The following is a 25,648-nucleotide window of genomic DNA, read 5'->3' as shown; positions in this document are numbered from 1 at the left end:
CACGCACACGCACACGCACACGCACACGCACACGCACACGCACACACACACACACACACACGACGACAGTGATGCTCTGACCCTTACCTTGGGTTAAAGCTCTTTTATTTGAATCTTTAAATAGAAGCAGAAAAGAGCCGAAATGCAGTTCTTTGTACTGATGATCAGCAGATACAGTGTTGAGGGGAATAATGGAAACATAATGAGATCATATTGTGATGATAACAGCTGGGTTTACAACAATGAATGCTATAGTCTTTACAGGAAAAATGAAATGTGGATCTGTTGGACCCTGTTTTGCATTCAGAACTACTTTAATGTTTTATTTAGCGTCTGTCTCATTGGGTTGCAACAAATTGGAAAGTCATATCTTAAAAGGGGTTGGTTTGCTATTCCTCATCAGTCACAGAGCACATTGCTTGAATTGTGAACATATCATAAAAGTTTTCACATTTGTGCAGCTTCTGCACGTCATTTATGATCCATCTTTATTGATGTCTGGTGACAAAATTAATGAAAAAACCCTGTTTATAAATTCTCAATTTTCTCATGACTGCACCCAATTTGTACTCCCATTGACAGCTGAAGACCAAATTTGAGAAAGGGAGTTTGAGTGACAACAGTCATACCAATTCAATGTGAAGTTAAAATTGTAGCCAATTCACATATTTTCTTATATTATTTCGACTTGAACTAGTCACAAGTTGTCCCAACACTGTGAGATATGGGCTTGAAATTCAACATGTGTTGGAAGCATTCCGGCGAGATTGTGCTCCACATAGAGATGACAGCAGCACACAGTTGCTGAAGATTTGTCTGCTGCACATTGATGATGTGAAGCTCTTGTTCCCCCACATCCCAAAAGGACTTTACTGGAGTGAGATCAGTTGCTTGTTGAAGCCATTTAAGTCCAGTGAAGGCATTGCAATCTTTCAGGAACCAGTTTGAGATTATTTGAGTTTTGTGACTTGGTGTAATATCCTGCTGGAAGGTGGTGGCGGCATCATCAGCAGGTAGTAGCGACGAATAAATGATGCTGATTTGGAATAAATGACTCTAAAGTATGAAAAATCAAAGTATGCGCAACATGGCAGGGTGATTTATGTTTTTATTTTGCTAAAGCCCAACTTATATTTTTGAACCATTACATCAGAAATATATGTATTTGTTATAAAATGTGGCAACAGTAATTCAACCCTCTATTGCTCAGTTCTCACGTATGTGAGGAAGCCAAATTGCCTCCGAGTGTGATTGTCTGCTGCAAAGCTGCTTTGAAATCCAGAGATGTCTTCTCCATAGCAAGTGGCTATTTTTGGTATTGGCGCCTTTCTGTCACCTGCAACCGGTCGATTCATTCTCCTCAGACATCACTACACATCTCTACCCAGAGAACTGCCACTAACCAGGGTTGCACTGTTACTGCTTGTAAATCACAGCAGGCCAGTAAAACCTGGCTCCAGCAAATTACCCTTTTCTCCACCTGAATCGGTTGGTATCAGCAGGTTGTCGTCAACATGTCTAGATGCGATTGCCGCCATGTGATCGGCTGTTTAGAGCAGTAAACGTGCTAAAATGTCATAGTTGGTGAGTGGACATCATTCGGAAAAACAAAAACAAAAAAACATTCGCTCACTTTTAACATCCATCTTAACATCCAACATGGGCCACGGTGCATCCCCGACTTACACCAGACAAGAAAAGATAAAATTACATTACAGAAAAGGTGGGTTAGGAAAAAGCTCTCTGATATTAATCCAAAATAAAAGAGGTGGAATCAGAATGATCACACAACAAGGTGTTCACTGATCCCACAGGCTTTAAAATAAATGCATTCGAGTTGAACTTTGTACTTATGGGGCCCTGATATACTGTTTAAACTAAACCCGTCCCCTCGGGGCGGAGGTTGCAAAGTATTAAGGCCTTACCAAAGAGGCTGGAAAACAGCTTTTTCCCAAAGCTGTCAGGAAGGTAAACTCCAACGAGACTCAAACTTTGCTGCCAGAAACTGTCAGAAACAAGAGACATGATTCATTATATTTATGTTGTTATATTGCATTTTACTGCCAGTATTATTATTTTGTTGTTGTTTTGTATTGTTATTTCTAAGCAGTTAATTATTATTTTTTTTTTTATATAAAATGCAGCCCTTTACAAGTACATATTGTGCTATGTGTGTACTTGCAAATGACTATAAAGGAACCTTAAACTTCAACAGCAAATCATTGGTGTCGACAGCAATGAAATGGTCTTTTGGAAAAAGAAATACGTTGACCCCATCAAATACACTAAGGAAATTATTTACATTTTTGCCTTTTGGGTAAGTATGCCTTTTAAAGTTGGTCTTGATCTACAGTAATGATGCCAATGATACATCAGTGTAGATTTTACCTTGGGGCACAAGTATAAATATACAGAATACACCTTGTTTTAAATATCCAGCTTGTTCTCTTTACTGGCTCCTGTCCTGACGTTGTGAGATTGATTCAGTGGACTAAAACACTATTGACCTTACTAAGACAGAAACCCTGTGTGGGGGTCTTTTAGTTTTCTGTGGTCGGTTAATGTCATTCATCACTTGAGGTAAAGGTCAGATCTGTTAGATAAACTACATATCTATTTTAATATAACAACCTATGAACTTTAGAGCACAAAAGCTTCCATTTATCATCCATCTCCAACTGCAGTGTGCTTATCCTGTCAAATGGGATTTGTACCAGTAGTCCAGTAAATCACAAATTACATCTCATTCCTACATTTCATTTATTGTCTAACATTACAAATTGAGCAGCTGTTCTGGGCATCAAGTGAAGAGCTTCTCGTGGGGCTGTTGGGGAATCTTCTCAAACGAGTTTGCATAAAGGAACAGTTTTTTTGTTGCTGTTGCTTCGTTTACAAGATGAAACACGTCGTTATTGAAATACCTTAACTCGACACATAAAAATGTGGCTCTTTTGTGTGTTGTCTGGCACTGCACACTCGGCTCTCAGAATATATGAAGTAAGTATGAACAAAAATATCTTTCTGTTAAAGAGAAATTTCCAGGATTGACTGTTTTGTATGGAGCCCCTTTAATAATTTCATGCTTTGGTGTAACACTGTGCTGGTATTTCATTTGTCTTTTGAAATAATGTGCTGCCCGAGCAGCAACATTGAATTACATTTTGATGGATGTATATTTTACATATACAGCAGAAAGCTTTTACTCCAGCAGTGTTGTTATTCTACTCCACATCAGCGTTTTTGCAGCTGGGAATAGAAGGTAATGTGATAAATGGAGAGGCAGCGTGAAAGCTTTCAAGATTAAGTTGGACTCGGATCTTCAAAGTGAGACGTTATTAATGCAGAAACAACTTGTGGCATCCAACACAAAAGAGAGTCTAATTTGTAAAAAAAAAAAAACTAAACTTTGTGTCTATTCATGTTTAGTTTTTTTTTCTTTCTTCTTTTATGCAGGCTATAAGGAAACATGGTGTCCTTCAACATTTTCAGGAAAACTTGTGCACAATGAAAGCCGTGATTCTGGCCATCTACTAGTGGAATTTCAATTGCAACAAAGCCAATAGGAATGTGAGACTTTGGAACTCAAGAAGATGGGGGAGAAAGATCTGTGATGTTGCAGCCCGAAAGGATGATGAGTCTATTTGTGAGACTGCAGGGTGGTATTGTAGAGGGTCGGTGGGATTTAGAGCTGCCGCACAAGCCCAGAGACCACAGTCACTCTTACTTTGACCTAAAAGTAATACGTATTTTCTCTACAGCAACCACCTTGTGTTAATTAATGTCAGTTTTGTCTTTTCTTCTTTACCATCCTTTTTTTATTTTTTTTTATTTTTTTTAATTAATTGCACATATAATTTTTCCCAGCGTCTCATAATTTAACACTCCATTCTCATCTTCATGCATTAGCAATTATACGAGAATGCACCATTGCAATTTGGGTAATGGACATTCTTTCATGGTGAGCGAGCAGCTCTTCCCCAGGCTCATTTATATACATTTCTTACTCTCTGTTACATCAGGCGATTTTATGTATGACTGTAACTAACCGCTGGTGGGGCATGGAATCATTCGTTTTCTTCTGTGCTTCTGAAACTGTTCTCTTAGCTGTTTTTTTTTTGTTGTTTTAATTCATGTCTGTACTTTCTATTTAAATGTAATAAATGCGTAAGTTTATAACACCAGCTATGCTATACAGCCACAATATCACCAGTGTGATGAAGCAGTATGAAGCCATTATGGAGCAAGTGTCTCCAGCACCTTGTTCAATCTATACTACAAAGACCAAAACAAGCTTTGAAGGAGTCAGAGGGGGCAGGAAGGGAAACAAGTGATACCCTGGGGGGGGGGGGGGGGGGGTCCTTTGAAATTACAGCTGGACATGTCAGGGTTTATGAGGTGCTGTCCCTTTCACTATCCAATTTAGGCCCGTCTTGATGATGTCCACTGAAACACCATCCAGATGTCATGAGGTTTTCTGTGGCAGACCAGTAGGAATGTATTTGCCGGGGACTGTTTCTGCATTCTGAAGAAGTCCAGTCTCTGCGGGGCTTCTTTACCTGTTGGTTTGTAGTGATATCAGCTGAGATGTGGACACCAAGAGGATTCTGAAGATCCTTATCCTCTTTACCTTATGTCGCCAACTATTTGAACCAATTTAACGTCAGTGTTGCAGCTCACAAAGTAAAATCACTGAACTTTAGATGATAAATGCATCCATGCCCCTGCTGAATTATCTTAAAGACAGAAGGGATGAAATCTCATAAAAATAACTTCCATCCATCTTCTATATGGCTTTATCCTGCACAGGGCTGCGGAGCGCTGGATCCAATCTGAGACCCTTGGAGGGCCAGACAATCACACACACTCACATTCAGACCGATAGGGTCACATTTAGGGTCATCAATAAATCTCACTGTGTTTAAGGACTGTGGAAGGAAACCCATACATACAAGGGAAGAACAAGCAAAGTCCACACGGGCCCAGCTGGCATTTAAACCCCCGATCTCCTCGCTGTGAGGCGAGAGCAATAACCACTGATCCACTGGAAGGCGCTTAAGAATACCTTTAACAGTTTTTCAAGCGACTTCATTAGATATTTCAATAATCAATGAAGCAGCTACTAATTCTCACTCATCAAGAGTTAATAGGTATTTGACTCATACAGAGTGTAGTACAATGTATGTGAACATGAAATTGAATAAGAATATTAATAGAGAATTTCACATAGAGTCTATTTGGAGTCCTGTACCTTATATGTAATTGATCAAAGTCATTCGTAATTATTTTAGTTTTAAAACATTAAGTAGCTTGCTGTCTAATTTAAAGGAGTGTGCTATAAGCAATGTGCTTCTCTGTGATAGGCATTACGTAATTACACAAATTGATCAGGGAAGTTTGGATCTTACCAACTTTATTGATCGGTGTCTGAGGGGCGTCACTTGGCTTGACATAATGTTCAATGAGTGGTTGTCTGATTGACACCGTCCTCCTGCGATCATCGCCCTTCAGACAGGCGGGCTGGTGGGATAGTGAGGCGGCGTGTGGAGTTGACAACGGGAGGGGGGGGGGGGGGGGGGGGGGGGCGGGGGGGGCGGGTACAAGCCGAGAGACCGCCGCTGCTCGCTGCAGGAGGAGCGCGCCGTGCCGCGCGCAGAGGAGCGCAATCCGATGGAGCGGCAGCAGCGCGTCTCCTCACACATCTCAACGCACTAACACACTTTGTGTCGCTCTCTTCTCCCTCCTTCACAGTCGGAGGTTGTCTTTTTTTTTTTTTTTTATATATTTTCTTTTCCTTTCCTTCCCCGAGGAGTCATCCAAAAAGAAAACTATAACCATAACTAAGAACAGGATGGATCCCTCACAGCTGCTGGGGCTGCTGCTGTTGTGCGGACATCTGACAAAAGTAAGCCTCTTTTTGTGATCACTTTATATACCATCAAAACGATATTTAAGTTGGAACCTTGTGTGCAACTTCATTATAGCTAAGAAAACTTTGGGTTTGTTAGGCACTACACACTATCTATCTATCTATCTATCTATCTATCTATCTATCTATCTATCTATCTATCTATCTATCTATCTATCTATCTATCTATATAGATATATAGATATAGATATATATGAATGAAATGAGCTCACAAAGTCTTATAAAATACATTGTTATCCGTAAGTCTGTCATCTTTCATAGTTTCATAACATTTGCTTTCCAAGATGATCAGACAAGTACTTCCATCAGACTGCCTCTGATGTCTTACTGCTGATCAATAAAATAATTCATAGTGAATGCATGGATATCTTGTAAAAGGCACATAGCTTTATGTCTCTGCAAGATAAATATAAATAGAGTAATTTAACTCTACTACATTTGTGCTACCTCAGTACTTGTATTGTGCACAGTTGGAAAGCTCTTGAGCTTTGTCACATTGAAACACATCTCCCTGTTTCATTTCCACTGTTTCTGTGGTGAGCCTCAGTGGTGCTTTGTGTGCACAGTGGGAGATATATGCTTCCTTGCTTCTATTTCACATTTGATTTTACACAAATACGTATCTATAACATGAGATTTGATATGACTTGCTTGTCTGTTTGAGTTTGATCTTTTCATTTTGTGCATCGAACCCAAGAGTAATCTCTTGCCAGGTCTTATTTTTTCCAAAAGACTATGACTGATAGGGAGTCCCACAAGTGCTCTTGTGATCGTTTTTTCTGAGAGGGGTATATTTATCTGTTTCTCATATCACTACAGTTTCAGTGGAAAGGATATGATTTTTTTGAACAATTTCAGAAATGCAGAACTAAAAACTAAGAAATACATCTGGATTTCAGTATAGACTGAGACTACTTATTATCGTCAAATGACACTTTGTGTGCTTTCTTTGCCTTCAAGCAGCATAACTTCTTAACATCTAAGTGACTGTGAGAAAATGTCTTCCTCCTCACCTCTGTCAACTCTCATTCGTTTTGCCTGGCCCGACAGTTCAGATAAGCCAGAAACATCATTACTTGGCATACTTCAGTAGCTCTTAAAGGGTTTACTGGTGTGTCTCTTCTAAAGTTCTGTTTTACAATAACACACCCTGACAGGTTTCATCAATATATCTAGTAAGGAAATGTGGTCTTCAAGGGGGCATGGAAAATCCTGTAAGTGGTTAAAAAGTACATGTTGATGGCTGGATGTCACTGTTATTGATTCAACACTGTGCAGATAAGAGGTGGTGGAAAAGAGCACAGAGGGTGGCCATTAATGACTTTTCCTCCTCTTGTCCTTATAAACACCAAGCCAAGTAAGAGGAACTAAAAATAAATTTTTCAACCAGTGGTTAGAGACATCCATTTGTGTTGGAAAAGGAGCGGTGTGGTTCATCCATCCGTCCATCAGTGCTCTTTACTGTTTAATCAAACTCAGGATTCACTGAAGTCGATCCCAGTTGAAGAGAGGAAGCTAAATCGATCAGAAGCCCATCGTGGGACAAACACTCTCATTCACACATAAGGGCAATTTAGAGTCACCAATTTGGCTCAAATGTATATTTTTGGACCGTGAGAGGAAATCAGAGTCCTCAAAGAAAACCCAAAAAAGGAAAAAATGCAAACTGCACAGAAAGGCCCCAAGCACAAACCGCAGACATTTTATTTTTAACGTTTTTTTTACACAGTGTCGGCTGGAGTGCTTGTGGACGTTGTGTTTGTAGTGGTTTAGGGATGATGCTTGTTCTTAAGGTTATACTGGAATTTTTGTACTTAGGCATTACTGTTTGGGCTCACCTCAGCAAATACATTAGAAGCACATTTGAATAAACAAAAAAAAACCCACTTAGCTTCGAAAACTTCATAAGCTGCATATTTTCATTAAATAATTAAATAAAAAAACCCAACTAAAAAATAATGTCCACGGGGTCATTCTTGCGTCCTTGTGCAAGTTCCCTTTTCCCTGTAAGTTGAGTCTTCTCTGTTTGGTTAAAACTGCCCTGCTGTGTGTACAAAACAGCAAGCAGCCCATCATCAACAGGTGGACATAAACATGTGAAAACAAACTCTGTGCAGAGAAAAAGCAGACAGCCTCTGGTAATACTAGATGGACACGAGTCTCACAAATGTCTTGTTGAGTAAAATTAATAATCAACTTGTGCATATAGAAATGTACATATGCAGATTGTCCTGATACTTTCTGTATGATCTTGTGAAGACGATGGGAATTAGCATCATATGTTAACTTTTTTATTTTCCCAAGAGTTTAGCAAAAAGATCAATCTAAGTTTAGTGCTTGCTTTGTAACTGTGAAACTTACTGATCAGCTTAAATGAGTGAGCAAAGAAAGAAAGTGGGAAAGATGATCGATAGAGCTCTAGTTGTTGCATAATTAAAGGTAAAGCTCAATAGTTTAAATTAGTTCAGCAATGTAACAAAGCAAGCTAGAAGCTCCACTTTCTGTCTGAAGCATGTCTACTAGAAGCAGTACGTAACTTCTGGTATTCTCTCTGAAAAACAGAGTGGCACAGGAATAACTGTTAAAACACAAAAGAGAGTGGGTTTACATGTGCATGCATGCAAATGTTTGAAGGGTGTTTTAACAGGTATTTTCTTTCCTTCCCCTGCAAACTATTCAAACTATTTATTTTTTGAAGGTACAGAGAATTTCTCAAAACTAATATAAAATAGGAAACACAACAAGCTGCAACGTTTGGACGTTAATAATCTGTTTGGCCTAAAAGAGATAGACTGAAGACAAACACGTGAATTTACTGAAAGTTCATATAGCTCACCTTCAAAGTCACACTGAGCAGAGACTCAGTTATAGAGAAGATGAGTGGAGCGCTGAAGTTGGAAGAATGTGTTGATATAGTTGGCTGTGAGCCGAACATTAGGCTTTTACCACTCGCATCTGTATTGAACATTAAAGTCATATTCACCCAGGCACACACACGGAGGCGGCTCAATCCATCCACTGAGAGTTCAGTCTCGGGTTCAATGCCTTGCTCAAGGACATGTCAACATACGGACGGATGGAGGATGGTACCTTTTGCGAACCTGCAACCGTCCCAGGGAGAGACGACGCTCAAACAGCCATAGCCATGGCTGCCGTGATGATAAAAGTAAATCTAACTGAAGCTGACAGCGGGCGGATGTACAGTCAAAACCACTCTGCTGCAACCTGATTTCTTTTGAATTAAAATTAGGTGAAGATCTAATTAAATCCACAAATAAATGTACAGCACTCATCAAACAACGACCTTAAGCTGGTACATTAGGTGTCGGCGCACAGAATAACAAACTCGAAACAGCATGTCAATTACTGAGCCCCACAGGTGCTGCCGTGCATTATTTTGGTACGCTGCAGGCCGTCGCGCCACCTGTTTGTCCTTCACACTCAGCTGAGCTTTAACTTCCACCTCTCAGTTAATTATTCACGCACTGGTCTGAGAGCCGCATTGATTATTTTCATGTCACTCTTGGCAAAACTCGAATGAACACATTTCCAAAAATGAAAGTATTTCTCAACTACAGTGAGGGGAGTACAGTTTACACAGTGCATACTGCATGTTTCGTGTGTTCATGTTGATCCACCTGAGAAAATATAAATCCTTAATTGGCTTTGCTCATCAGCTAATCAACCCATAAGTTGCTTTCCAGCGGTGTGTCAGAAGGAAATAAACAGATTACTCTGCAGTGTGTGGCTTCACATGGACATGAGCTCCTCTTCTCATTTTCTGTCAACTCCTCTCATCTTTATTTTTTGATCGTTATCTTGTTCTCAAACAAGGCAAGCCTCTATAAATGACAATATACAGCTCTCGTGTGTGTGTGTGTGTGTGTGTGTGTGTGTGTGTGTGTGTGTGTGTGTGTGTGTGTGTGTGTGTGTGTGTGTGTGTGTGTGTGTGTGTGTGTGTGTGTGTGTGTGTGTGTGTAAGGGTATACAGAAGTCCACTTATCATTTGCGTGCTTTGGGACTGACAGTTTGATTCATTGCCCAGTACTGTAATCTCCATGGTTAGGCTGTCCAAACCTGATACGCTATTGGTACGTTTGCAGCATCTCAGGTGGCCGGGCACTTAATTTTTGTCTTCTGCATTTTGAGCTGGTTTATAAATCACTGTCAGGACACATCGCCCCTGTTTGTTGCTTGTGTATTGATGAAGAAATTCAACCAATCCCACACAGCCAACTGTGGTGATTGTTTTATCACTGGTCTCCCTCTGTGTGTATTCTGGCTTGAGCCACAATATACAGAGTAATATGAACTAATAAACTACATTCAAGTGAAGGAGGGAGCCTGATCCAGGAGCCTGCATTATAAGACCTTGCACATATTCCTCTATCATGTCTGTTTGTCTGCCTGATGAGGGATTTTTGTTTTGATTTTCCTCATGTTGATGCAGCATTAGTGGTTTTTGGGAAACTTTCGTTGCAAGCGAATCACATTCTCAAAGTCAGATAACACAGAACAGCTCCCCGCATTCATACATCGTCTGGGAAAGGATCTATCTGTCTGTTTAGCTGGTAAATACCAACAACATTCCCAATAATTAGCTGGTTCATGGAAACTGGCTGGCTAATTACAAGTGGAAGTCATTTTTCAGATGTACTGTTTGCCTGAATGTATTATTTTGGATTATGCTGAATATAAAGGTTACATCTGGTTAGGATAGTGTATTTATGTACTAAGATGTACCAGTGGCCTTTGTTTTGTGATTTTAACAAGATTTCAGCAAAAGAGTGCTGCGGTAATAGTGTGTTTGGATAAGACTTACAATTAGGTTTTAAAAATAATAATACAAAGTGGACTGAAAAGCAGCACCACTCTTTAAACAGTCCCTAGAGAATGATTCATTATTGTCCTTTAGATTTATTTTTGAAAATAAGTTCTGCTCTGGCACATGGCACCACGAGAAGAAGTACTTCCTCCTCTTCCCAAAATGGCAATGTGTGGGCGGAGCCAGTCCAACTCGCACAGACACAGCAGATTCTGAATGCAGCTCATATGATCCAATATCCGAATGGCTGAAAATCAAAGAAAAGTTGACTTTGGGGCAATAAACTTTAAATACAATGTTTTTTAACCAAATTATGAGACTCGTGTGAAAGTGTTGAAAAAGCTGAAAAATATGACCCGCTGAAGACTAAACCCATTTTACCCCTTCCATACGCAGTTTATCAACTCGTCAACTACTTTCATTCCATCTCAGTGTGCGACACCAACAATCCCAGTGAACGCCAGGCGAAAGCTGTGGTGCATGTCTGCAGAGCACCCGTTAAATCCGAGAGAGACCAAACATGGCAAAACGATGAAATATAAAACAGAGATGACATGAAAAGGCATTTATCATATCCAAGCTTTGGATGTCAGCGCATTACAGTAAAATGTCGAAATGTGAAGCAAAGCAGAAGATATTTAGTGTGTCACCGGCGGGTTTGTTATAAAACTGTTGGTTGTGATTTAACCAGTTTTAAATCAAATTGTCGGTACAGTGTTCTTCAAATTGAGGTAATTGTGATTTCCCACATAGTTTAGGATACATTTGATTTATTCCAATTACCATGTTGAAAGAAATAAAATGCATCTGTACATATCGTTTTAAAAGAGCTGTTAAGTAATTTGTTAATGAATATTACTGGAATTACCTCCCTTTGACATTTGGATTAGAGGCGTGACATTAAATCAGTACACACAGGATAAACATCTGTAACCGAGGATGCAACAAAAAACTGACGTCACTATGATGTTTGCATCCTCCCCCCGGGGGGCTTTTGGTCTCACATCCTTCTCTCGTTGCATTGCCCTTCAGTCAGTTCAATGCTAAGCACAGATAAGGTTACCACAGGGTCTGACCGACATGAGATTCGCTCCTGTATCCGTGCATCTCTGCTCAGCTGTAGTTAGCAGATTAATCCCCTGCCTCCCAGCGTGAGCTACTGCTATTACTTCAGGATATGCTGGATTCTCCACTGTAATCAGTTTCGGGCAAAGACTCCTGTGAACAAAGTTGTGTGGATGATGATGGTGTCAGGACGACCTTACCCGCGCTGGATGAGAGCGAGCGAGGCAATGGCTTCGGCTCACAGAAAGTAATGTGAACTCATTTGTCTCGTTTGCCACTGCTGCTTTAAAAGGAGTCACTGTTTGTTCGCGGCTCACGTACAGACTGTTCAACAAATTACAGAATTGTAGTGTGTTTGTTGCAATTTATAAGAGAGGAATATGGAAGAAAAATCACGTTTTTTTTTCCATATTTACCATAAAAAATTTCAGGGATGTAAGAGTCAAATTACAAATACATTGTACACAGTAAATGAGTAAATGTCAACATTTCTTCATCCCTCTTTATGCTCATGCAGAGTGAAATGAAGACTACGCCACACAGATTTGCGCACGTGTATTTGTCAAACGATCACGTCTTCAGGGTGGGAGGAAGTGGCCTAAAGAGGTAAAACTTGCAAACGCGACATAAAACGACGACTTCAACCTGGGCGTCAGTGTTGTGAAGCGACGGTATCACACTGAAATGTCACAGTTTCACGCTTCCTCAAATTCCTCATCAAGTTTTAAAGTTTAATTCATTGGGAACAAAAGATTCAACTGAAACAACAGCGGTGAAGCTTGTGATCATTATTATTGAGCCGATTAAATGATGCTGACATCTGATACTATTGAGTTGATCCAGGGGATCAAAACAGAAGATTCTCGCATAAACACTTCAACTGTTCAACAGACAAGCGTCAAATTTTCACAAGATGTATTTGAGGAAGTACTGCACGACGAACACTTTGCAGATGTTGATTTGATGACCCTAACTTTTGGCTCTAGTCTTCATAATTGAACACACTAGCACATATACACTAGCTGGTTGCTGCTGTGAGAGTTGATCTTCAGTGATAGTTTGGAGTGCTTGTCTTGCCTGAGACGAGCAGTTCATTGACCACGGCCTGCTGTGTTGAGCGATGTCATATCTTTGGGGGCTCAACCAAACAGGACGTTACAGAGTGATTGATGAGGATCATCTCATGTTTGACAGCTCCATCGTGGCTGGGACTCGCAAAAGGAAAGAATAAAGGTATCTTTACGGGCCAATTAGAGAACACTAGTGATACATTTGTAAATAGATGGAGTGCATTGTGCTGCAAAGATCCTCTCTCCGTGACCTTTTCTGCTTTGAGTCATGCCAAGTATCTTAGCATTGGCAGTCTGTGGCAGGGCAAAGCTCCTCCCTGGGAGTTCATGTATATTCCACTCGGCCTCATCCTGATTTCTTTCTCCCTCTTCTGTCTTTCTCCGCTGACCTTCTGAAGCTCCGAGCTGCTCATCTTACACGTTTCCACTGACCCGCCGCTGTCGGCCTGCATTTTTCAGCCTCTGTTGACACAGATGAACAATAGCAGTAGATTACTCGCTTCTCCGCTTCCTAAGCCATTTGCATGATAGCATCTATTTTCCTCGCAAGAAGGAGCTCTTGTTTGGATTTTAGACATAGAGATTATTTCTGTGTGTTTCCTGTATTACCGTCTGGGAGTTCATTGTAATGGATAAACATAGCAAGAAAAGCTAAAGTCCCAACAATGCACTTCGGGTAAATATTAAAAAATATCTATCAGCAGATGTTTTCTGTCGTCTAACGCCTTGCTTGAACTTCACTGAATATAAGTTACTGATTGTAACGATTTCTTTTATTTATTAAATGTGCTTTTTTTCCCTCCCCTTCCACAGGCGTTATCGGTGCAGATGTGTGACGTGGTGAATGAGATCGAGCTGGAGAAAGAGCGCTGTGAAAAAACCTCTGGGAACGTCACCTCAGGTTATTCTTGAAAACAGATTTCCATGGCTCTGTCTGTTTAAGGCTATTGAGAGGAAATGGAAGGCAGTATTGGTGAATAAGCAGCTATGTGTGGGCCTTTAGAGATAAAGCACTGTAGAAGGTGTAAATGAAAGACCGCTTACCTTTCAGAGATCTAATTTAATTATCTTGGCTATACTGCAAACAGTTTCAAACACAGCAAGAGTGATTATGGTATGCTTTTAGATGTCAACAGAAAGAGATTCAGTATCTATTACAGGTTACTAGTCAGCTCTGTGACTGCTTCCCCCAACCAGTAGAAGGTTTGACCTCTTTTCAGCTCTGTTAAAGCCTGTTATGTTATTTTGAACCTCTTGATGTTGGCCAGGTCTGAGCACTCCGACACATTTTTATGACTCTGCCCGGCATGTTTTCAGGTTTTCAAGCCTTCATTTTTCATTTTATTGAAATAATTTCTGAAAGCCTTAAGGAAGGAAACTGGTACATGTGGAAGACATGTTCTCCTTAATCCAACATGAACTCATAAGATGGTTTTCTACAATGGTCAAAGCTACAGTGACCCGATAGAAGATCCTTGTCTGGTCTCAAACACCCTCCGGGAACTCCTCGGGATTCAGTGCAGGTTTGCTGTCAGTCAGGGATAAAGTGATTAGGCTTTACTGGCTTCCTGTTTTTCTCACATTTTGGAAGCTGTACCCCGGGGAAGCCTACACTCAATATCCATTAACACATCTCTTAACAGTTTAAATACGTTAGCGTATATGAGAGAGACAAACATTTTTGAAATTCCTGAATTTACACATTAGAACAATATTCTCTGCTTTGTTGAACATGATCATATAGAATACATCCACACAGAAATCAAGAGGGGGGAGAATCACTCCTTAAAACATATTCTTGAAAATCATCTTTTTGTTGAAATGCATTGTAAAGTTAATCAATTTTGACTGACATTGAAACCAATTATAGTAGGTTATTAAACCTACTATAATTAACTAATGCTTAATGTTGGCACAGAGCGCAAAACTAACAGCCTCACAATTATTTAACAACAAATATAAAGAGTAATGATCTGGACACAAATTCAGTAATGGTAACTGGCTTAATTGTTTTATTAATTAGTCTCTTCAGACTTATTTCCAACATCTGATAAAACATCATTGTCTGACAAAATGATGGATTCAACCACTATGTATCCTGCAGTCAATCAACATATAAAGTAATAGGTAGTGGCTAAAAAAATATACCCATGCTCTTAAATATGCGCAACAATTAAGACTAAATATATTATTTTAGTTTTCAATGTATTTTTCTTTGGCCCACAGACTTTAAAGTTACTCATCTATATTAAAATCCGTCTGCGCAATCCATTCGCTCTCATTTTAATAAGAAATAACTACACATACCACTCATACAGCATGAGGCATTAAATGAATATACACGAGCGACTTACATGGAAGCAGCTCTTCTTATCTCTTCAATGACCCTCATTTTTCTTCTTTCCTATCTGCTTCCTCAACAGGAAGGTAGTGGAAGTTGCACTCAGAGGTCACATCCCCAATAAATGAATTAACATTTGTGTATGTGAGACAGCATACATACATCCACAGCCTATAGTTGTGACATAAAGAAAGTAAGAGGATTTTTAACCAATGTTAGTAATGAAACTTAGATATATAATATATAAAATTAATAATATTTCAAAATAACAGGTGACAGTGCCACACCTCAGAATAGCTCCCTGCTCACAGAGACCTGATTTCCAGCGCATCAAAACTTCAGAATTTACCCATGCAATGCATGTATTTCTGTTATTTCACACCCATTTAAGTGAGACTTGGTCATTTCATTTCACAGAACACAGAGAAGCTGGTTCTCATGTAGGTTTTCTCACCAGCTGCTCTTCGAAAAACCATCCCTATCAACAGCTTATTAAGTGTGGCAGGCGCTTCCCTGTGAGATAAAGCAGGTTTCACTTTTAAAGCAAATCCCGACTAAACTATTTCTAGAGTGTGACTGTGATTTAAGATGACCCAAAGACATATAAGACTAGATTTAAGTGTAAATGAGCCAAACCTTTAAAAGAAACCCATTAGCACTTGAGGCAACATTTGCATGAATCATTTTATGATTGTTGAAGTGCATGTTACTCACTTGGGGATGAATGCAACATTCATAATACTGCAAATTCCGATTTGTCAGGGCACAGGTCATTAAAGGAAAGACGTCATCTAAAAAGCATGAATTATTCAGCCATAGGAGACTTGCTTGCACGACCAGGTTAAATTCCAGAGTTTAATGGGTTCAATCATTTTCATTTGATAAAAAACATTAATATATTTCTTTTTTTTTTTATGATAGAGTTGTAGCACGCAAGTGCTGCAATTGTGCATGCGCGTGTGCATGCGTACATGTGCAAGTGTGCCTTTGTTGACCTAAATCCAAAAAACTAACCACAGTTGAAAGGGTCCACCCTGTCTTGTGGGAACCAAAATATTTACAGTTAAAGATTAGGGACATTGGTACTTGACAGATAAGAGTCTGTGTCGAGTAGATCCAAAGGTCTGTTTCTAAATGCTTCATACATTTCTGCAAAGGATTTCTCAAATCTCATATCATCTCCTAATACATCTTTTTGTTTATTTCTAACATTTTTGGGGGGTCAATTGAAAAATCACAAGAGCCCATCACACCATCAAGGCCACAGCCTGATTCACTTTGGATTGTATAGACTTTGAGCAGAGCGGGCAGGGATTCATATTATAGCTGTAACACAGTAACCTTCTAATGGCACTGACTTCATACGTTCTGCATGTTCTGATTATTTAGTTCTGATTAGTTTTTTTTGGTCTTTTTCTTATTTTTGTGCTCACTTTTTTAAGTCTTTGTTGTGACAAACTTAGAACGTTGACGGATTAATGTTTTATTAAGATTTTAGGGAGCGGTATAAGACACTCCAGAAGGTCAGTGTCATACAAACTGCCGCTGTATAAACATGTGTGTCTCTATCGTTATTTTCTGTGATGCCTTATTTATGTTATTGTTTTCTCCTGGAAGGTTGCCAAGGCATGTGGGACATCATTGCCTGTTGGCCTTCGGCCAGCCTTGGAGAAGTGGTAACAATAACATGCCCGACGTACTTCAGTTATTTCAGCGACCAACACAAAGGTAAACTCATCCTTTCTCCATTATTTTAAAATCCCACAAACAAATAAATAGCATAGGCTTTCTTTGTAAATATATTTCAGTTTGAGAACAATGCAATAAAACATTTACAACATGTGTGGAAGTTCTGCAGTAAAGCAATAGTTTATTTCAAGGGAGACATGCAGAAAGGCTCTATTGTGCAATCATCTTGTCAACAGCGAACAAATTAACGTATTCATTTTTTGCATTAACATTTTTCTATCTTGAATATTTTGATGTTGTAAGGTGTGTTTACACATTCCTGAGACACATTATAGATGGAGTGAGTTTCCTGCATACAAATAAGCATTATAAGATCATTGTGATATTATAGTCCCCAACTTTCTACATTTGGGTAATTGTTCAAAAAGTGGAAGGCACAGACTGTTCCACATAAAGTACCCTAGAAATATGTATTATTTTCGACTGCGTGTAGTCGAGTGGTGCATTGGCTCAAAGCCGCCAGGAAAGTTCTGGCAAGATCACTGTGATGCCACTGACAAGAACCAAACTAATGAAAACTTGGAAGATTCCAGCTCATCTTCAGCCATTATTGTAAGAAGAGCACAGATGAAAAGGAAAGGCTGAGTGGGTGGTGATTCATACAGATAAGAAAAAGAGATGTTACGAATCAGCTTTTGTTTCTCGACAATGAGCCAAGGTTGCTGACGACCTTTCTCTTCTCTTCATCCAGCGAGCGTTACCTCACTGACAAATTTCAGATCACTAACTGCGTTTTGACCTCGTTCGCGGGCCTCACGAGAGACCTACACCTTCTTCATCTCTTCACACTCTTGTCTTGCTTCTCTGAATCCTCTCTGCCATTTATGCCCATTTTCTGTCCTCGCTTGCTTGTTGGTTGCTTTCGCGGCGTCGGCTCGATAAATGCTTGGAGATTTTCAAATTTCCTCTCAGTAGCTGTGCTATCAAGGCTTCACATACCCGACCAAAGCAAACAAAGGGTTGTTGACTCTGAGGCTCCTCGCAAATTAAAAAAAAAAAGGAAGAAAATTACTCAGACACTGTCATTGCTGGACTTTTAAACAGTCTGCACTGGATAGCTCCTGCAAAACAAAAGCTACAGTGATTTCAATATAGATATGCTTGGGAGTTTGTATCTTTAAAAGTGAAAAAGAGAAGTGGTTGTTGTTGTTGGTTTTTATCTTGAGAGAAATTGTAGCATTGAAAGATAAACTAAGATTGCATTCATCCATCCTAGAGATCACCTGGAGTTGATCCCAGCTGACTGAAAGGAAAGCGAGACTTGGTACAGGTAGTCAGATCATCAGAGGGAGACAGACAATCAACAACAGACACGTTCACATCTAAGGGCAATTTAGACTCACCAATTATTTAAAAATATTTATTGTTGTATTTGAATTATGGGGGGGGAAGCCGGTGTAATCATTGTGCACGCATGGAGAACATCCAAACTCCACACAAAAAGGTCCCGAGTAGAATCCAACCAGAGTTTTTTCGCTGTGAAGCAACAGTGTATTTAATATAAGCACTACTACACCAGGCTCAATATTTCGTTCACACAAAGATTATGATTTGACGTATACCCATTTGAGTTAAAGTCTTTTTTAATTTGGACTGACAGCTTTGAATGGTAACTGGATCCTCCCATATATTGCTTTTTAATGCTTCGGCGGTCTCAACGTGCTTTATATGAACAGTCAGATTCACCCATTCAGACAAATAATCTTTTACACACACACACAAACGTGGCGAGCTCTCCTAGGATATTACCACTGGGAGCATGTTGGGTTACAGTGCCTTGCCATGCAGAAGACACTTTGACGTGTTTGGGGAGTTCGGGGATCTGACCACCAACTTTAGATTGGAAGATGATTTGCTCTGTCAATTGGAACTTGAAAATATCTTTACAGCATAGAATATGTTTTATATTATTGGACCTTGGGCCACATATGGGTGTAGTGGTTAGTGTGATTGCCTCACAGTGACTATGTTGTGGTCTGTGTGGTTTCCTTTCACAGTTTGAGGTTAATTGGCATCTCTCAAATTACCTGTTTCTATTAATGTCTGTCTCTCTCTGTTTTCCCTGTGACGGTCCGGTGACTTGTCCAGGGTGCATCCTTCCTTCACCCATGGTTAGCTGGGATCAGCGCCACCTCCCTATGAACCTAAATGATCAATTATTCTTTCTTATTGAAGGTAGAAATTATGGAACATTCACTGACTTATTCATTAAAATCTGTTTTACTCCAAAATATCTAATTTGGCAATTTGGATTCTCATTGGTTGTTTCAATGAACATGCGTCACTCAGTAAAGGAAACATTTCTATCTAATAAAGCCCACATGCTGAAGCTCTTCTTTTCCTGTGAACTTTTTCAAGAGGTGATGACATTTGTTACCTCACATTGAGTTTAGAAATATGTTTTTATGATATTCTGCAAAAGTAATTCAGAGATGGAGTTGAATGCACCATCTAACAAAGTTGTCTTTAATACACTTCGTAAAATAAACCTTTTCTTTTGAAATGTTGAATGATAGAATGAAGGTTCACATTTCTTTTTTTTTTTTTTTTTTTTTAAATGTTCCTTTTTTCACTAGAACTACACTTCTAAAACCTGCAAAGACTTGAACTGAAAAATAATTTTCCCACTAAAAATGACCATTGCCCTGCGATTCAATGGGAATTGTTATGCTTGTTTTCATCTGGTGCTCCTGACCCACAACTCCAACTGAGTCTGACCGCGGGACTTTATCCTGTCTTCAAGCGGATCATCCAGTTGCACTTTTTCAAGCTGAGGACATCATGCGATTTGTATTCAACCAACTTCAGCTGTGAGAACAAAGTTCTCATGTGCCTAGCTATAAAAAATAGATTGATTATTACTGCATTTTAATGCCACGTCAAGAAAAGGGAACAATAACAAAAATATTCCCTTCCTGGAGTTTCACGAATGGCAGCAAATGCGGCAACTTGGAACGCAGAGTCAGGAAATTTCTACTTAAGAAGTTGTGAACACTCAATCAAGAGGTCATTTAAATGGATTTTTTTCTACCGTAAACAGGAAACCACCTCTTAATTCTCGATCTAGACTCTCCAGCCGGGTCTCTGAACGTCCCAGCCAGAATTCAATCGACTCGTTTTTACGAGTTTCCAAAGAGTCAAATCTTCCTGAGGTCTGAGAATATAAAAAGAGGAAACGCAGCTTGAAGCAACGTATGTAAAGTATGCACAAAGAATACGGAAACATGTGTTTGTTGGAATTATGTTTCTTAGTTTTAACAATGCTTTTTGGCCATTAATCTGATCCGAGTGAAAAACTTGATTAGTTTGAATGGAAATGGTGATGAGGAACACACACTGCGATCAAGTCCAGTCTGTGGAGGTGAGAGTTGTTATGTTGGAGGAGTTTGGTCTCAGATTATCACTGGCTGCAGAATCTAATCTTGATAGCTCTCTTCATGAAACCTGGTTGTGAGTCTGGAGACACCAGACGCTCAACACAAACGGCAACAGGTAAAAAAAAAGCTGTTCGACTGTGGCGCCTCAGACTCTACAAGTGAACCACACTGTGCTGCAAATCCCACAAATGCAAATTTCCTCCAAATGTAGCACCATTTGAAATGGAAGTGAACACGAGATTCATGGCAAGGAAGCATTGTTTTTAGTTTAGAAATTACAACAAACACCTTGATGAGGTTTTTTTTTTTTTTTTAAAATAAAATATCTTTTTTAAACGTGGAACTGCAGTCACGTTTTGATCTTTTGCTGCAAGATTTTTTTTAAAGAAATTTTCAAACTTTGAGAGAACATACTTTTTGCTGAGAATTACAAGGCCAGGTGAGATTGAAATTCCCACAGGATTATGGGCTTTTAAGGTTTTTTTTTCCCTCTTCTTTTGAAACCTACCATGTCATTACTTCATATATCAGGCCCGTTCTTGCCCTTCCAGACCTTTCTACGCGGCCTCATTAGACACCTGTCTGCTCACTATTATTGTCCAATTTCAAGATGTGACCATGTGTTTGACCCTTTCCCACCGGCTCACTATAAAGCCACCCCTTATCATTAATTTCTAACTGCACCGTGACACATTTTGATGTGTTTCTGTGATAGTGCTGCCTCCACTGTGCCCACTTTTTAATCTCTAGTTTTCTTGTTTTTTTCTAAATTACATCTGAATTCATTGTTGGGTGATGGGTTATTAAACTCAATGCATTTTCACTGAAGAAAACGGTGTTTGACCAGTTTAAATAATTTCTCCAGACTCCTCTCCCCGCAAAGCTTTTTTTTTTTTCCTTCCCTTTCACTCCAGGAGTTATTTTTAAATTGGTGCTGATGGATACGCTCCATCTTTTCAACACCTCTGAGATTTGTACCTGGTCTCCTCGTGCTCCTGCCTCTTTAACCCAGCAAGTCAAAGCTTAGTCCTGAGAGATTGAGAGAAATGTGATTATTGAGAGCACAACTGGATGCAAGTAATGGAACTTTCATTGTTGTGAAACCACTTCCATCAGCACACGTTTGCCTCACTCCAAATTGTGCTCACCAGCCACAGGATGAAATATGGATGTGCATATTTAGCTTCATTCAGTTTCTATATTGATTTGTGGGACAGATTTGACAAAGTGTTGAAAATGTAAACCTTAAAGGTTTGGGCCCACATTAACAAGAAAATCAGATGTACATTCATCCTGTGAACCCCCTGCTTCCTCACATTGTAAAGGTATTCTTTCCAATTAAGATCTGGCAACTGATTAGACCCTTCCATCAGAGGCTGTCATCAGTCTTCTTGTTAAAAATTGTCATTAATAAATGGTACACAGATGATAATCTGGATTGCGCATTTTGTCTTCGTTTTAAATGAAAATACTTACACTGTTCAAAATCATTAATGGTGTCCATGATTTTTTTTAAAGTGAAGACATTGAAACTACTGTATATGAAATTTTAAACCTTTTGGTTTCAAAGGATAAAACAAAAAGGATTTGCTATTGCAGATGTATTCAAATCTACTTCATTGTGATGAAATATTCAGATAATTATTTTCTCTGCGATCATGTGCTTTGAATGTACAAAAAGAAAATTGTACTTTCATTAATTTTCATTAGTCATTTTGATCAAACCACACCTGTTCTCATTCAAAGATTAAAAGCGTGGCTGATCCTTATCATTTTAATACTGTTTATCTTGATGCATCTGATGTCTTTGCATTGTTAACGGAGATTTGATGTCCTTTTTTTGTCAATTTCGTTCTTTTTTTTGTAAACAAGCTTCACTGCGTCCAGCAGTTACAGGTTACTGAATACCTTCCTCGTGTGGGATCAGCCCACCATGAACAGGAAGTCTGAATCATCTGATCGCATCCATTGACAAACTTGGTCCTGTTCCTATCAATTCGGAAGACATCAGTATTGACTTGCATTGACTTTCTGGAGACTTATTTATCACCCCTCGTGAGACCAATAGACCACATATTCACATATGCTTACTCTGTGGAAGATTTTTCTAACGGCAACATAAATACACTCATGCTTAATTGATATCTGTAGCTGTTAGCTTCAGCTACCAGCTTTAATTAGTCAATATAAAGTTGCAGAATCTTTCCGTAATCAACCCATTTCTGGAAAATAGTTGCATTTGTGTTTATAGGTCCGCCCTTTTTTCCTCACACACAACAGACAGACACAAAAGAATAATATTCAACTCAACGTGTTGTTCATATGATTGTAAATCTAGCCATTTAAACCATGAATGAAATGACAAACAATCTGAATTTCAGGCGAACAAATGTCTAATACTCCTGTTCCATGTCTGCCGATCTGACTGAATGGCAGCCTGCAAATCTCAAACATCCATTTATATTTCTCTGTGACAGCTGCCAGAGGCTGTTCATCAGAGTGTTTCTGAATCTGACAGGCCATTCCACAACATTGAAGTTGCTCCATATGTTTAGATGTGACATGTTTCTTTAAACTTTAAATTGTGTTTTGTTGTTTTTTTGGGGAGGTATTGGATCACAGGTGATCTCAGAAACAGCTTCACGTGGATCAGATGGCGATTCTCCCCAATACAATAATGACTTCTTTTTTTTTAAAACCTTGAAACTACCAAAGCTGAACATAACAAGATTAATTTGTGCCACACTACTGAGCCTGTTCAGGAAGGCAATTCTAACATTGCACTTCAGGAAAAAAGAGAAGGAGTCTAGGATTTGTCTGAAGAACTGTTGACTGACATGTTTAGAGGACAGATCCTCAGCTTTGAGTGTCCTAAGCTGTGTGCCTTCAGAGTTTTGCACCTGAACTGTGTTTGGCAGGTGCGTTTCAGCCTCGCTATAAACAAACTGCCATCTGAAATACAGCAACTTGTAGGAAAGTTTTGCAACAGATTCCTGCCACTTTTAAAAATGAAAATTTGTTTCTCTGAGCCTCCCAGATGGATATTTTTGGATATCGTCAAGACTGCTCTGAGGTTCTGAAGTGTGTTGGAAATACACAAATACCACTGAAGTCATGAGAAACTTAATGACTGCCAGTAAGTATATGTGGGGATTTGTGGAAACGTATTGAAAAACACAAACAGCTTCATGAAATTCAACAGTAATGTGATAGCAGATTCTGTCAACGTGTGATGGTGACCGGAATTGCAAACAATGCATGCAAATAGGAAGGATTTTAAATTGACGGCAAATAAATGGGATGGAAACAGCTTGTGGTAAACTCCTCTGGTGGGCTCCCAGACACTGAGACCGAGACTGCGACTCTGCAATAAATCTCTCTGAATCCACAACAAAGTGAATGTAAAATGCAGAAAAATAACTTTTTTTCACTAATTTGGACAAACAAGGAGAGTGGTGAAAGGTTGACTTTGACAGAGCGCACAGAAATCACCTACCGAGTTTAGTCACCACATCAGACTATTAGTATATAACCTAGTAGAGACTAAACATATCTGTAGATTGATTGCTGTGATTTTCCTCGGGAGATTAAAATGTGTGTTCTGTAATTTGCCTTGTAACCAAATGCCTGAAAAGCTCATAAGAAAACTGCCTACATTGTGTAGCATGTCATGTAAAATTGGTTTGTAAGGATTTCTTATCGAACAACTGGGATGATTACCTGTTTAATGAATGTGGGTGGATGGAAGGATAAATGGATACAGAAATGTATAATATTAAACTACATAATTTACAACATGGAACTGTATACTACAGTTTGAATTAGAAGGAGATTATTTCATTCTTTAACTTGTAAACGTTTCCATTTTCAATGTGGAATTTTCAATTGAGCAAAATCAATTTCAGACTCAGCTCCGGGAAGCTGATACCCTCTGATATACAAGGAAATGTGAAAACATGCAGCCACTGGTGCTGTTACACTGTATGTGGCCATATCTAATCAATCATCGATATCACGTGAGGGATTTGTATGCAATTTACAACGCTAGATATGTACTCTACTTCAGTCAGTGTCCTGATGGACTGTCCTCCCATACAACAAGAAAAAAGAACCCTGAGTTTAGAATCTAAGATAAAATAATGATGTTTTTCACCACACCACACAGCAGGAACCGACAGTTTCATTTTACAGTAAGTATGTTGTAAGAGGTTTCTCATGTGAAAAGAAAGTATTGTCTCGGGTGACCATGACCCAGTGCAACAGAGTTATCTTTTTATCCACATGCTCCACTTACACAACCTGCCAGCATTCAGATAAAACCTGCGTCCAGCATGAGAATTTGACGATTAGACTTTAAGTCGGTGAGATTGTCCTCTCAGAGGTGGCAGGAGACAAGCTTTCCTCCTCGTCGCCACCATTTGTGGATCCAGTAATTGTCATTTTGCCTGTGCAAAGAGAAGCACATTTTCACAGATGATACCACAGTATATGGGTGTGGACAGAGGAACAATAAAATGGTAAAAGAGATTCTGTTGTGATGGTATTCAAAAAACTAAATGAATGCAAGACATAAGTGCCAGGTTTTTTTTTCACAGATTTGAAAATGAATCTGTTTGTACTGAATGTTTGTGCATCAAAACTTATTCATGAGTAAATTTTTTTAATATATCATTTCAATAAAGTACAAATATTTCTGGGCCCAAAACCGAACCTTGTGGAACACCACAGGTTACTAGTATAGTATAGTCTGATTCAATGTAATTGATTGCAACATATTGGGAGCAGTTGTTTACATAACTTTTAGGCCTATGTGGAGAAGTACCTCTCACACCGTAATGTTGGAGTTTGTTCAATAGTGAAGAATGATCAATCATATATAATGATTCTCATAAATCAATAGAAACACTTGAAGTATATGGTTACTTATCTACGCCTGCTGATATATTTTCTACAAAATGATGCTGATCATTTACTCCTGAACCATATTGATGAACTCAGATTGTCCAATAAAATGATCCAATATTTCTACAATATGTCGTCAGACCAGAATCTTTTCTCTTCAGCAGCAATAAATTCAAGTGAAGTCATTCAGTGTTGTGATCCTGTCCTTTCTCTTCCATGTGACAACATGGCAGTAACTCCACAGAAACAAGAAGCTTTCTGCGCAGACATCAAATGAACCCTGAAGATTGATTACATCAAGTGCGGTCTGGGTTTTTCACGTGGAATTCCCGAGAGGATTCAGCCACCTCCAAAACCCGCTGTAAAATTCACAGCTGACCTGAGATGACAGTG

At 39.2% G+C, this 25,648-nt stretch overlaps 1 protein-coding gene across 1 annotated transcript in view; it reads left to right on the top strand.

The window, feature by feature from the left end:
- The first annotated feature begins 5,651 nt into the window (after positions 1-5,651).
- The window catches only part of vipr1b (vasoactive intestinal peptide receptor 1b), a 36,043-nt gene continuing 16,046 nt past the window's right edge, over positions 5,652-25,648 (top strand). Inside the window, exons 1-3 of the mRNA XM_080488986.1 lie at positions 5,652-5,902; positions 13,700-13,787; positions 16,845-16,955. Coding sequence (XP_080345112.1) covers positions 5,849-5,902; positions 13,700-13,787; positions 16,845-16,955 — 253 coding nt within the window. The 5' untranslated portion in view covers positions 5,652-5,848. The remainder of the gene's footprint in view (positions 5,903-13,699; positions 13,788-16,844; positions 16,956-25,648) is intronic.

The sequence above is a fragment of the Lipophrys pholis genome (assembly GCF_963383615.2).
Source record: "Lipophrys pholis genome assembly, chromosome: 20".
NCBI classification, from domain to species: domain Eukaryota; kingdom Metazoa; phylum Chordata; class Actinopteri; order Blenniiformes; family Blenniidae; genus Lipophrys; species Lipophrys pholis.
Note: the sequence above shows the minus strand (reverse complement) of the source record. Positions and strands in the feature narration are given on the sequence as shown.